Source organism: Taurulus bubalis, assembly GCF_910589615.1.
Source record: "Taurulus bubalis genome assembly, chromosome: 18".
In the NCBI taxonomy this organism is placed as follows: Eukaryota; Metazoa; Chordata; class Actinopteri; order Perciformes; family Cottidae; genus Taurulus; species Taurulus bubalis.
The window spans coordinates 8,648,434-8,663,722 of record NC_136606.1 but is presented as its reverse complement, the minus strand read 5'-3'; the positions used below and the strand labels follow the sequence as shown (position 1 = coordinate 8,663,722).

At 40.9% G+C, this 15,289-nt stretch overlaps 2 protein-coding genes across 2 annotated transcripts in view; one reads left to right on the top strand and one right to left on the bottom strand.

Annotated features, from left to right (window-relative positions):
• The window catches only part of LOC306750775 (sodium/hydrogen exchanger 9-like), a gene marked incomplete at both ends in the record, with an annotated part of 51,430 nt that extends 44,119 nt beyond the window's left edge, over nt 1-7,311 (top strand). Inside the window, 4 exons of the mRNA XM_079234249.1 lie at nt 710-755; nt 2,572-2,627; nt 6,951-7,056; nt 7,141-7,311. Of these exons, the coding sequence (XP_079090375.1) occupies nt 710-755; nt 2,572-2,627; nt 6,951-7,056; nt 7,141-7,311 (379 nt within the window). The remainder of the gene's footprint in view (nt 1-709; nt 756-2,571; nt 2,628-6,950; nt 7,057-7,140) is intronic.
• A 2,927-nt stretch (nt 7,312-10,238) lies between these two features.
• chst2b (carbohydrate (N-acetylglucosamine-6-O) sulfotransferase 2b) lies at nt 10,239-11,636 on the bottom strand (the record flags this gene model as incomplete). Its single annotated transcript, XM_079233982.1, has 1 exon — nt 10,239-11,636. One exon carries the CDS (start codon nt 11,634-11,636, stop codon nt 10,239-10,241), a length of 1,398 nt encoding a protein of 465 aa, XP_079090108.1.
• Between the last annotated feature and the right edge of the window lie 3,653 nt (nt 11,637-15,289).

Genomic DNA, 15,289 nt, shown 5'->3' with positions numbered 1-15,289 from the left:
ATTTTATACTTTCAGGGTACTGAATGGAGTTTTCTTTTTTTGTGGCTGTTGTATAACCATTAATGATAGATTTTGGGTGTTAAGCGGGAAAACTGTATCATAAATTATCATCATGTGTCTTCAGAAAATGCGACAAAGTTGTCGTGAGCCCTTTGATTTCAGATTCAGGGTGAAATATGGTGTGATGGCGCTTTAGCGTGGGTGTTCTGCACACGTTTAGATGCAAGGAATGCATGCGCACGCTGAGATAACGCCTTTGTCTCCCAATGAAGCAGCTCACTAGGCTGTTACTGGCCAGTGCTGAGTCACTTTATTTCAATTCAGGGCGAACAGCCAGCCGGCCGGCCTCTCGTCTCAGCACCGTTGCTCCAGCAGGTTAGCGCGTTGCCTCGACTTGGTAGTAATTGCAGACACACAGAATATTAGGCATAATTGCAATGTTGTTTGTCATTCATCAGAGGTTTACTCGGCTGACATTTTCCAGGTGTCACGTGGAAGACGAGGCTGATTTCGATGAAACTGTTTGAAAGGTCATGTTCCAACTGAGTCGGTCTCCACGCTGACTTTCATTTTCATTGCAAAGTCGCATGCAGCGCTAAACTGACTTTTAAACATTTAGAGGAGAATCAACCCCCTGGGATGTGTCTCTTTCTCCTCTTCATTTTGTTGTGTTGAGACAGGGTTTGACTGCTGTTTTCATTTCTTACAGAGTCGGTGTGGATGCAGATGAAAATCCAGAGGACCTTTCTCTTGAGGTAAAAACACCTTATTGTCACTATTCAGTAATCCGTGTGTTTTCCACTCTGTTTATTGCTGCAGTCTTTCGTCCTCTAAGGCCTTAAAATGTATTTGAATCTGCAGTGCCACAACTATTCTATATGGTATATCTTATATGATTCCATTTCTTGTTAAAAAAAGTCTCTGTCGGTATACACTCAAGTTTAAAAATATGAAGAGAGGAATTAGTGATGCTAGCTAAAACAGCTGTCAAAGCTTCAAATATACAATAATCATTAGTACAATTATCTTCATAATGATATTTTTTTGAGAAGCCCAACAGCTTCTATTAATCGCTCATACACAATTCTTAAAATAAGTTACATTGACTACGTTTACATGCGCCAAAGATGACAGTTTTTGCCCTTAGTTTGCGAAAAAGACAATATTCCTAATAAAGCTGTTTACACAGCTAATGAAAATGAATATTCCACTTGTATTTTCGTTTACATATTGCCATATTACGATTAACTAAAGTAAAAAAAATCCTCGCCACCGAGGCCACGGCCTCCCGAGTCAACACCAATCTCAGCTGTGTTTGACAGGGGTCGATGCCCTAACATCGTTTATCACGTCAACTTATGGAAAAGTGGAACGGCAGGAGCTGTTTTGCTGCCTTGTGTTTTCCACCGTCTGCCAGCTTGTTTATCTGTAAGAAAATCGTCTTAAATGTTTTCATCGGAATATCATGTTTACCTGACCCATATCCAATTCTGAATATTGTCACAATAGTGGAATATAAGTGTACGTGGTCATTGCTCTTCACAAAGGGATTCTACGTAACATATACAGGACCGGGTGCCGCCAGCTGTGTTTTCTGCTTAGTTTCCAGCATTACAGCTCTCCCCACTGAAGGGAACTGAACTAAGTGAGAGAGGGGCGGTCACATTCAAACACAATGCAACTTCATTTGGTTAAGAGCTATTTTTAATTACCACTAAAATGCTGCAGGGCTCTACTGCATCACATGCTGAATCTGTATGTGCTTGACTACTGTTACAAAGTATTTAAAAAGTATTTTTTGCTCACACTGTACAACAGGGACAACAATATGCAGCATTTCTACACATACTGTGCACTGCAAGGATTCACAGTATATCCTTCCATCCTCTTCCACTGACACATAAAGCTTCTACCCTTTAATATTGGTTCTGTTCTTTATTTTAAGACTGCTCAACATCAAAGCGAGAAAGGTTCAAGAGGAGAAATGCACTCTTTGCTTCCTCCTAAATGGCACATACTTGCCGGCACACAGGCACTCCTGAGTGTGCTTTTTTGTCGTGTAGGTACATCCACCCACCACTCACACACTCACCCGTTCCACCTCTCCATCAGTGCTTCCCAGCAGCTCTCTTTCATCTTCTTATTTGACCTGGCTTATCTGCGAGCTGTGAATGGGACGTGGTCTGGGCAGCTCCCTGGCACTACGAGGCCAGAGGGGCAGACAGAATAGGCAGCATGGCAGGTCAGGCTGGAAGGGGATCTCTGGGGAGAGGTGAGTCTCTGGGTCTTTCTTATGGTAATCGATCAATGTAACCTTGCCCACTGCTGGGGGCGTGTTCTCACTGTAGCAAGGAGGGACCTCTTGGGACTCTGATGTTTTTTCAAACAAGATTTTCCTATCGAAGCACAGGGCCCTTGGTCCCACTTGTAAACGCTGAGGTCATTGGATATGGCCCCGCTGACTATCCAGGAGTGCAGGCTTTCAGCCTCTCCATCAGGCAGCATGTATAGCCACCCCAGAGGGTCTTAATGTATCAATGAGTAACAGTGGTTCTCTCATGGTCTCTACAGGTTGCTACAGGGAGGCCAGACACATCAGGAGGCCTGTGGCACCGTCTGGACTACAAGTATCCTTTCACTGCTTTCTTCTCAAAAGCACTCTCACATCTGCTCAATCTCACAATGGTTAATGCACTGGTCTGTGGAGTAGTACCATGCAGTGAGTACAAGGGAAAAGAGCAGAGCGATTCATTTCAGGGAGTGTGAAGAAAGACCCTTACTTGGTGTGATGGCAAAACTTGCTTCAGGTGTCTTGGGTCTATTTACGCATATTTGAGGGATATTTTGAAACAGTTTAGTGTGCAGCATGAAGGAAACAGCAATCCTGGCTATGTTCACAAATCAGTATCATACAATATCAAAGTGCATTAAAAAAATACACAAGGTTTTACAGGGGGTAAAACCACAACCTGATTTTGTTAGCTATGAACAGAGCCGTGCCGACTGTTTCCTCTGTTTCCAGTCCGTATGCTCGGCCAAGCTAACAAGCTGCTAGCTGCAGCCTTATGTTTACCCGACAGACATGCAAGTAATATTTATATTTTCATGATCTAACAAGTAAGGGGATTTCCCAAAATAATTTACTTGAATTTACTTGCTGTTGACTACACAGTGAGCTGGAATCATGTAAGCAGAAAATGTAGTTAAATCATTTTGGGATTAAGAATACAGTCCTGGCTCATGCAGACTTCATTAAGTTTAAGCTAATCTAATTTACCACTTAATGGCCTCATGACCTGGCCTGGTGCTCGGTGATAGAACATCATTTTATTTTATGGATCTCCACTACAAAACAATGAATGTGTGTCTGCAGTCATTTAATGTATGACTGTGTTAATATTTGATATTAGATTATTTGTTTTTGAGAAGTGCATTTAAAGTGAATTACTGTCAGGGGACATGCAGTATATGATGATTATTATGATTAAATCAATAAGTAATCACTGTGTTTTGTAAAAGTTGCAAGAGAGCAGGTTTAGCACTGCAGGTTTTGGCAAAATGGAGCTGTTTATGGAAATACTGATCTTGTGTGACGTCAGTCTTGAGTCAACAAGTTGTTCTAAATATCTAAATCTTTTGCAGTCAGTTTTCTCTGGCATAATAACAGACACTAATTAGAAGTAGCAGAGCATATGAGGCAATGGCACCTATCTTTACAGAGTATTTAGAAGGTATTTAACTCCTTTGAAGTTGTTTTCATTGTGCCAGATGAATACAAAACAAATCATCTATAATTATGTTGATAGTATATACATGAAATACAATCAAATTACTGTCAAAACATTGTATATTAATAGAGGGAAGAATGTATATCAGTTTTTAACTGACGTATTTAGTTTCTCAAAACAAGTTCAGCAGCCGTTTTTCTGTCAATATGGAGATCTTTCTCACATTGTTCTTTGCATGTCATCTCAAAGGTGATCAACAGGGATGATCTGGTAATACTACCTTCAAGAATTTCGTAGATATTGGATAGGATCATTTCATACGGTATATTGTTTCTTCGCTCTAACGTCTAACATTCTGAAGTGCCTCTTCTTTGTTCCTTTTTGTGCTCACAAGTCTCCATGTTCTTGCTGCTGAAAAGCTTCATCACAACACGATACTGCCAGCACCACCATGTTTCACAGGATGTGTTAGATGAGTGATAAACTCTGCCACGTACCCACCACGGATCTGTCCACTCATTGCTTACAATACAACCTTACAGAGTGTGTTGCCACATACCCTACAGACACACACACTTCGGCTTCAGTTTGATGTCGACATAGTCTGTTGCTTCGTGCATTTAACAGAAGGTGTGCAGTGTTTTTTTGTTTAAATCTGCATGTAAACGTATGTGAGAGAGAGTGAGAGAGAGAGAGAGAGAGAGAGAGAGAGAGAGAGAGAGAGAGAGAGAGAGAGAGAGAGAGAGAGAGAGAGAGAGAGAGAGAAGCTGTGAGCAGGATGAAAGGCACAAACCTGGCCATAGTTTCTAATTGTTGGAAAAGAAAAGTGTATTATAGAGACGCTTTGATGTGGACCAGGTGAGAGCAGCCTGGAACCCGCTGCCAGGTAATTGAACCTCAGCTTGGCTTGCCGGCGCCTCATCCTAAAGGCACACTGCTGCTTCCTTAAACGTTTCCCTGTCAGCCTGGCTTTAAGGCTCATTAGGACAAACATTTTACTCTTAGGCAGTGATTTTGACGGACATCAAAGCCTGTCTGATCTTTCCTGCTGAAGTGGTTTGCAGGCTGTGGTTTCGGGGCTGGCAACCGCTGTTTTTGTTTTGACTCTGGCTTCCCACAGGCCACCCGGTGTGGCTGCATTATGCAATTGGCTTGGTCTCTGGATGGTCTGTGACGTGACTCGAGAGTTAAATCTCTCATGTTACCTATATGTGTGGTATTATATAATACTGTCAGTGACTATAAATATCCATAATATTGATAAAATGATGATAAGTTGTATGTCAAATCTTAATCTACAAAGCCAATAGGAGCTGCAGCTGTCGGATAAATATAGTGAGAGATAAAGTACAATAGTTTTCTCTCTGAAATGTAGTAGAGAGTATGGAAGCCCATTTCCGCAAGTAAAATAAATAAAAAAGATGGGTTAGAAAGTCATATTTATGAGATAGAATGTCAAAATCATTACATAATTATGACTTTTTATCTCATGTTTTTCTTTTACTGACGGAAATGGAAGTATAAAATAGTGTAAAGAGATAAAACTAGATCGTTCTTTTTTCCAGTTTTTTGTACAAATTCTAAACGAAAATGGAAAATAACAAGAAAGGAAAAGATAATTAAATGTCAAACTATTTGTTTAACCTGGGAATATGGTCACAGACAAAGAATGATATTCTTAGATTCGAAATAATTACATTGTCCATATTATAAAATATGATTAAAATAATGACATATGATTTGCATTTTATAATCTATATCTGTATCAATCTATGCATCTCTCATCCTAGTTGAGGTCAGGAAAAGGTGACGTGTGCTACATTCAGGGAGGGAGTGACGCTTGCTGCGATGATGCTGAGGCAGCAGTTGGGTTTCTACCCCCACACAACTCCTCAGCATCTTTACACACTCATAAACACACACACACACACACACACACACACACACACACAACCTGACACCATTGTGGAGCAGAAAGCAGCTCTAGCAGTTATAATTACCAACACTGACTGGTGTTATGCCAGCGTGGAACAGGAGGACACCATGCCGACATGAAGACAACTCATTCCTGCAGGTCCCCAGGAAGTCATTATTCCCCCTTGTTACCTCTTCATCCTTCAGCCCTGTGCTTGTTCTCTGTCCCTCAGATTTGAGATATTTATAAATAAATCCTGCTAGCTGGCAGAATAGGGCCTATCATTCCCACCTCTTGCATATTGCTGATAAAAGCAACAGAGTATAAGAATTGGTGCCAAATAACATATTAGATAATTTGCCTCTGCTCTTGGTTTTATGTGCTTGTGCCAGAGCATTGTGTACTTGTGCTGCCTAAGTACCACATTATTCCTGATAGGCTCTGAGGTATAAAAGTTGCCTTTTTGTACAGAAATCATTGGTGAAACATTGTTTTGTCTTTTTTCCGAGGCGCAAGGAGAGCAAAGTGTGAACGCTTGCAGAAGGGCAATTATTATCAGAACATTTTTTCAGCTGAAAGCTAGTTTGTGCGCTGTCATTTTTAAGGGTCTGTAATGGAGAAGATACAGAATCAGGTGTATCACAAGATTGGCTGTCACCAAGCTATTGTGTGCAGCAATCAGGCCTAAAAAGAGTATAATGTAATAGAAGACAATATGTCTTTGTTATTATGATGTCGCTACCTACCGTTACTGCACATGACATCTGAAAACGGCCCTTTCAACACTGATTAGAAACACTAAACCAATACTTAAATATACCTTCACTTGCCTCAAATTTCAAACACGTGCAAGAGTGGCCCCTCTTGCATTGATGCCTTTTTTTCTATGACTGTCAATCTCTCTGCGGTTCTGCCCCCACTCCTGGAAAGTCTTACTGTATTGCATATTTTATTGTTGGCTTTTATTTCTTAAAAACAGCTAACCAATATTTTCGAGTCTCATCAATATTGTCCTGATTTTCCTTCCCACATCTGTGGCTAAACAATAAACCCCCCTCCCCCCCAATAAAACAACGTCTGAACCTTTATGAACTCTAAAACACATCAGTGGAAAGACAACAACTGCCACATACCTCACTAAATGTGTCCCTCGTTGGATGTACTTTGGTTCTGCTCAAATGATTGCTATTAAAACTTGGTGGCCTGAAGCCAGATTTGGAAAAGGCTAAACAGAAACAATGTTCCTCTCTCTTGTTTTGTCTTTGACACGTCCACACCTTTGCCACTATGACTTAACAAGGTCACAGATATCTAAAGCCGGCGCTGACGCATTGCGGCCCTCCCCTCACCGACTCACTGCCACAGTGGTGTGGGGTATTTGCCAGACTCTTCAGCAGCCCCCATGTCCAGGAGGTGAGACCTCCCTTGTGTTACCACATACCTTCAGAGAATAGAACGATTCTACTTGTTACTACTAAGTTACTACTTGTCATTCAGGACGAAGAGCAGCTGGGTGAGACTGAACCAGATGACTCCACCTTAGAGTTGGCGAACACGGAGAACCAGCTTGGATCTATAGGAGGTGACTCTGGATCAGCACATCAGGAAGACCTGCTGGAGGGAGACCTGGGACTCGGCACTGCTCCTGCTCCTGCCAGGGAGGCCTGATGCTCCAGGAGTCCTCTCCAAGCTCATCAGACCCTGCTGCCCGGAGGCGAAGGCCCTGCCTCCCACAGTGAATGGGGTCACTGGCCGGGGCATCTGAGAGGAGCCGACCGGGAGTCTGCGTTACAGCGGCTCCCGAAAGGTCACGCTCTCCCCTTGTGCTGACGCACATGCAGAGACACACGCGCATAGGGACAAATTACAAAGGCCAAAGCTCTTTCCGTAGGTCTGCTGATGATTTTCTTGGCTTGTTTTGCTCCAGTTTCAAGGAATTTAATAGCTAAAATAGAACGATTAATCCTGCCTTTAAGTGTAGCCTCATGTTTAGCACTACCAACAGGAGGCAGACACTGACCTGTGTGTGTGCAGTGTACTTTTCATACAGCAAGCAAAATTATAATTCAACAGTTCTGGTTAAATACAGCATGTTAAGTCACACATTATTGTCCGTGGAGCAGCTTTCTGCTACTTGAATACAGTCTTGGTTTCACACTTGAGGAAGAATTGCTCTCGAATTGAAGGCTACAAAAGTCCCCTTCATCAGCTAAAATGATATTTTTGTGCCAACTTTTCTTGGCTCTTCCCCAACTCCTTATTAAACTTTTAATGCATTGTTTCCTGCTATAATAATTTCGCCCTTTCACGACTTGCTCATTCTGCGGCTGGCTAAAATAATTAAAAATGCTAAAGTGTATTAACAGCATTTCCTCTGAATTCTTTATAGATTGGACTTTGCTGCTTTCTGAGTAAATCATTATAAATCTCTGGGTCCCATTCCCCTTGTGTGAAGCAGTTGTGTACTGCACACATCCAATCGGTGAAGGTTAGGCTTTGTGACTATGCAGACTGTTAATACAGTCATTGTCCTTGAAGTGAGGCCTTTCCATTTTATGTTGTGAATGCATGGTTGCATTAATAGAATGCTCCTCTGTTTCAGTCCTCACTTGATGCAGAGAAATGCAATTCATTCTCCTTTGTTTGCAAAGATGTTTGAATTCAGTTTTTTTTCTGAGCCAGAGACTGAATGACTAAATTAGACACTCAAGCTTTAGTTCAATCCATAAAGAACCAGTTACCCCAAAAAACACAAGTATCTTTTGTCTAATTTCTTATTGTTGGTCTAGTTCTGAGTACAATCATAAAGTGTTGGTGTGATTTGCTGATTGGAAGATATCACCTATTGGCATCCCAACACGACACACAATACATCTTTTGGTCAGTGATGCTCAAAGTATCAAAACATCAACATTTGAAAACTCAATGTCTCATTCCACATATGACAGTTACTTCTGGTGAAGAGAAAAAAACATATTTTTAATGTTTTCATTGAGAAGTACTCATTGAAGTACGCCCACCAGCTCCAGCGTTCATCTCTGTGCAGAGGAACCAAGCTGCTCACAAGGGCTTACAAAGTGTCTGTGGAACCTTGTTGAGAAAGAAAAGATTGTTGAGCTTTTCAAGTGTCATTTTGGGGCTTTTTGAGCATCACAAACCACATTTTACTGCGCTTCATTTTACTGAAGTGCGATCAAATCTCTAAACCTCAGCAAATCGTGTCAAAATCTAGATGGAGTTGAAGTGGAAATTCAGCTTTGTTGTGGTTTTCATGAAGTGTCCCTTTAACTTTAATCTTTGTATTTAAGTGAATTGATTTTAGATTATTTCCCATGTTGAGCCTAATCTCTGACATCCTGTGGCTGTGTTGTAACAAAATATAAGTTGGAAGTTCTGAAATAACGATAATAATGACCCCTGCCAACTAATAATAACAGTATTTCTGACTATAATGAATACTACTACATACGTAAAGGTACCATGTAGAGTGCTTCACCACGAATAACATTATAGAGCAACGTTTTTATACGACGAATCACCAGGTAGAAGAGGTAAACTATGATGGCAACAGTGCAGGTTTCAGGTTTCATACGAGAACCACTGAACGCAAACAGGAACTCCACAGGGCACCTTTAACTTATAGCCAAGAGCAACACGTGTGATGCTATTCCAGCACAATGATTCCCAAACATGCATAATGCACTAAACCGAGGGATGCTTTGAAACGCCTCACATTTATAAAGCAAAATTAAAAAATTTAAAAAAGCAAAAATGATTACAAACCCTATATGTCATTTTAAAAGAAATACATGTCAATAACATAACTTTACTCAAGGCAATATTCCCAGATCATGTGTTTTTATAAGAGCAAGCAATTGTAAACATTTGAAATGGTAGAACAGACTGCTTACACTGACACTGAGAGACTCTCCAGCTCCAGAGTTATGACATTGTCCACAGTGCATGATATCATCCTACGAGGATTTGGTGACAGAAATCAAAACATCCTCTTTTTTTAATCTAGAAAGAGCACTACTGCTGTTCGGATGTAGCCTAGTCATCACACCTCTACCTATGGCACATCAACAAACCAATGTATTGATTGTCTCTGACTTAAACCAGATCTCACAAATAAACATTAGCAATGAGCTTTTTTTTTTAAATCAGTTCTTTGTTTTTCTGTCATCAACTATTTTCACTTTTACAGACAGTATGGAGACTGAAAAAGAAAACTGATTTTTTTTTTTTGTAAGGTTTTGAACATTCAAAAATAATCTCAAAATATTCACTTTGAAGTGTCATCATAACAAGATACATGAATTATACAGTTGTAGTTGTTGTTTTCTCCACTGTTGCAGCTTCACTAATTAAGTCATTGTTCACAGGCCTTACATTGTCGAACACATCCAATATTCCAGTATAAAAGAAGTGGTCCCTTCAAATACCACAACAGAGAGAAACATGATACATTCCAAATGTGGCCAGTGGAGCTCCTCCAACACTGAGTTAAAGTAAAGCTTTAATTCCACAATAAGAGGAAACAGCACTCGATGCAAAATTAACATTAAATTAAAAGGTCTTTGGTGGAGAGGTTTTCACAGTTTGGAGTATGACAGTAGCGATTTGCTCAAGTCCTTGGCCTCCCCGGCTGTTCTGACTCTTTCATACCCTAAAACAGACATGGCGTGGTGACAGTAGTCCTCCACTTGTTTGATCTGTTGAATGCTGAGCACTGTTCTCCATGCACTAGCAGCCTGTGTGGCATTCCTGGACGAGACTATGAATGGCTTCGAGGAGGAGCTGGAACCATTGGTCATGTTCAGTGCAAACGACTCGATGTCGTGGTTGGTGGTGAGGTTGGCAAAGCGGTAGATGTTCCGCAGGGTCTTAACTGGGTTCTCCACCAGGTCCTCGTACCGCACTGCCATGTACTTTCCCTTCAGCCAGCTGGGTGGGTTTAAGGCAGTCCTCAAAGTCCTGGAGGTGCGGTCACAGATCACCTCCATGGCTCCTATGGAGTGGTAGTCGGCGCCATCCTTCTTGTTGGCTTTGTGGCCGGGATCCACAAAAGGGATCCGGCGAAGTTTAGGATCCCGGCTGCGGACCACCTGTAAATTCTCCCTTATCAGGCCGTGTCTGGATTTGATCCTGGAGTTGGCCACAGCCCGTGGGTCTCTGACCAGGTGGATCACCTTCAAATCCAAGGATGGATCCTCCATGAGTGGGGCCAATACGTTAACGTCTAAAATGCGTACCCCTTTAATGACTATGGTGCTGTATTTGAGGCACTCCTCCTCCAACAGTCTAAGGCTTTGAGGGGGGCACTTTTTACACACCTTATCATCCACCATCCCCACCACCTCTTTCCTGTAGGCGGAGCAGAGGGGGTAGGAGCACACCACTTTATTGAGGGTGGCCCCAAATAGTCCCAGGGAGGTAAAATTCTTGCCCCCCGGGCTGTTGTAAAGTTGAAAAACAGACAGATCACAGCGGTATAAGGAGCTAAGCATGTCCCTGGCTGCCCCTTGTAAAGACACCGCATCGCCCGGGTACAGTTTCTGCCAGATGTGCCACATCGGCTCATACAAGAAGAACACTTCGGGGTTTTGGTTAAAAAGCTCCCCGAAAAAGGAGGAGCCTGACCTCCAGGTGGTCAGAACATAGATGAGCTGTCTCTTTTTCGCCAAAGAGGGCCTGTACAGGAAGCGAATGTCCGATCTGCTTTGATAAGTGGTGCTCCTCATCTGATGATTACACTGCTGAGGCTCTTTAGTCCATTTATAATTAGCCAAGTTGAGCATGGTGAGCACCAGCAGCAAGAAGTAGGCCATAAATAACACAATCCTCTTCCTGCGGAGGACTTTCATCACGATCCCAGGCTGCGCTATTATCTTGGTGTGATTCCTGTAGGTTTTAAGCTTCCTCCCAAAGCCAGCATCCTTCTCCCAAGGCGCTGTCAACTTCAGTGGCTGATGGTATTGTTTGCCTCTCATCTGTACCCTCGGAGAGTGGCTCTCTCACCACTGGACAAAGCTCCTTACATCGACTGTGTACCGACACTCTGCAGGATGTATACAGCCTACACCGGGACTTAATGCCCAGTTCAATAGCCGCTCATTAGGCAATATACTCACCACCAATTCCAAATCCACAACACGATATCCCGTTTTCACTGCACTGCGCAATGTTCTTCATAGGAACGGATGAGCCGAGCGTGGAAGTTGACCATGGCGAGCGTTGCAGTGATTCTGCGGGTGGCCCGTGTTCACAACAAAAAGGAAGAAGCCTTCATCATTGTAACAGACGCCCTTTTTGTCCATGTTCAGCGGAGGCATCCCTGCGCAGTTGCCATCAGATGCATCCTTGTAAACGCCGCCTGCAAAGACTCCTCCGGCATCGCAGACAATGGACCCGTCACGAGTTGGCGCGCCTTTCCGCAGCTCGCATCATTCCGCATCTGCCCGAACGGATGAGTGGAATGCCAGTGTCCACGGCTGCCGCGTTTAGTGGCAGGCTCCCTCGCTCTCCTTGCTGCTCCGCTCGTCCAACTAATACAAACTAGACCGATTCAATCAGAATACGAGGACAAAGACCCGCCCACAGAGGGTCTCCATTGGCCCGCGTGGCGGCGTCGTGCGTCAGCGAGCTGCGCCATTGGATCCGCCGCGCGTCCGTCTCGCTGCAGACTCGATCCTGGCTCCCACAGATCGCAGCAATGGTAGACTGTGGGAAATGATGCTATTGTTGTGTTTCAGAGAGGCCTACCTCACTATCTGCCTCCTTGTGACCATGCTCCACCCTTCTTTTTAAGACGTGCAGCTGCACACTCTACCAGGTGGCAGTGCTGAATGGGGGCTTAATGACTACTTAGCTATAACGTCACAACCTCCCCCATTGTCTTGAAAATTGTCTCTTTTTTTTTTGTTTAAATGTGTCTGTTGTAAGTCGTTATTCTATGAAGAGCCCTGAATTTACATTCTCCATCATGTATGTCCTCTTTATAGTACAGAGAAGAATCAGTATTTCAAATGAAACGTATTTGTTTTTCCCCACTACAGCCTCAAGAGGGTAGGCCAGATCTACAGAAGAAGAAAACGAAAACAGATCCAAACCCCGAAGGGAAAAGCCTATGATTAATTAAAAGCATATTATAAACACTTCAGAGTAAAGTGCATTCCTATTAGAGTACCACATGGATAATGTTTGATATGAAAGATTTAAAGAAATCATTGAAGATAATGTACAACAGTAGATCTAAAATAATATTGCAGTGTTTCTTTGACATGAATATATTGGAAAAAAGTCAGCATCAGTGACTGACACTCCTCTCGAGAGGAATCAGTGAAGTTGTGACATCTGACAGCTGTTCCCGAGGAACTGACAAGTCCGGGGAAGCTGTAAGGCCATGTGTTAGAACAGAGGAAACCACATGCTCTGCAGATTGAACATCATCTTTCCTAAGAGGCTTGCCAGTTTGGGATTACAGTCCCGCACAATTGAACGGCACAAAAGACGAAGTGAGAGGGGTTAAGCCCTTTGACCCCTGATGAGCAGTCTGCGGCCCTATCATATCCAGATTGGGATTTAATGATTATAGTAATGTTTGGTGATGTGTGTGTGTATACATATATATATATATATATATATATATATATATATATATATATATATATATATATATATATATATATATATATATATATACGTACGTATATATATATATATATATATATATACGTATGTATATATATATATATATATATATATATATATATATACATACGTATATATATATATATATATATATATATATATATATATATATATATATATATATATATATATCTCTTGTCACACCAAAATCCTATTTAGCTATACTATATGTTTATGTGGTCAAACAAAACCGTATAGCCTTGTTGTTTTCCTGAGAAGAGATATGCTACAGATCAATTGAAGCTGTGAGTGCTTTTTGAAAAGAGCTTAGCTCTAGGTTGGATTATAGAACTATGCAGTGAATAATTACTCTGTTTGTTCTGTTAAGTGTATCCTAATGTTTCTATCCCATATGTACTCATTTTGAGTTACTCATCCCACACATAGAAGAAAGCCCTTTGTGCAGACTGCCCTCTGCTGGAGCATACTGTTTACAATCAAGACAAAAGAAACAGCCGTTTCTATTTTTTTACCTAAACATTAGTGACAAAACAGCAGCTTTTTACATTGCCAAAACATTTAGAATTTATGGAAATCATCAATTGTATCAACATTTAGGCCAATTGAAAAACTGATGTAACACATGTAGTTTTGAGATGTGATAGAAAGTCTGAACGATTAACAGTTTTCTAAAACTCTGAGGTTTTATATGTATATATATACATACATATATATACATATATATACATATACATATATATACAAAAAACTCTGAGGTTTTATATGTATATATATATATATATATATATATATATATATATATATATATATATATATATATATATATATATATATATATATATATATATGTATATATATATGTATATATATGTATATATATGTATATATATGTATGTATATATATACATATAAAACCTCAGAGTTTTAGAAAACTGTTAATCGTTCAGACTTTCTGTCACATCTTAGAAAGAGTACATGTTTGTTTCTATCTTTCCTTCCTCAGTTTGTGAATTCCAGAAAATCTGATAATGTGACTGTAATTCCATCGCACTAAATTGTCGTCCCACCTACATTGCACAAGATGTTCTTTGTGTTTGTTTCTAATGTAGTTCAGTTCTGATTAACCAAGGAACATTCCAGGAGGCTGTGCTGTTGGATAATAAAGTGCAGGTACAGGACCTCTTTCCTAACTTGCTTATGTAATTGCTTAGAAATAGAGTGAACTGGGAAAAGCTTGTCATAAAATGCTCATTTAATATAACAACTCATATGCATTTTAATTACTACGGGCTAAGTTTGACTCCACATGGAATTAATTTGGGCTTTTATCTGAACTGAATATTCTGTATGTTTTTTTCAGGTGATGAGAAGTCGTAAAAGGGACACCTCATTATCTCACATAGCAACAGAATGAGTACAGACAACCGTTTAAATAAATTATTGTTTCCATTACATTACAAAGATCTCTCTCCTTTGTATATGAACCCACTGTATAGTAGCCTATATGTAGGATTTGGTATTGCAACAGCCTATCAAACAATTATAATGTGCATGCTCACTGTAATGGCTGTCACACCAAATAAAACAAGACCATAAACATCTGTGTTTACCCTGCTATGACATTCCAAAAAGGCTGCTGAAAAAATAATAAATATTCTTTTTCCACAGAAAACAGTTGGACATGCCCCAGTAGCAAAAAAACAGGGCTGTAAATATTACAATTAACGCTGGCTTCAGTGTCAGGGTATTGTACAAGCTGGCTCACTGTCACACTGCCATGGCTTATTTGGACACTTGAGCGAAGCCATTGATAATAGTAACACCTTTGTGTCATTTAGTCCAAATGTCCTCTGTGAAAAAGGCCTATTACACTCAGCTGATCTTAAAAAATTTTATATGAAGATATTGCTTTATTCCCAGTACGTAGGATACAGTATGGTTTGACTCCTGGTGTATTAATTAGCACCTTCTT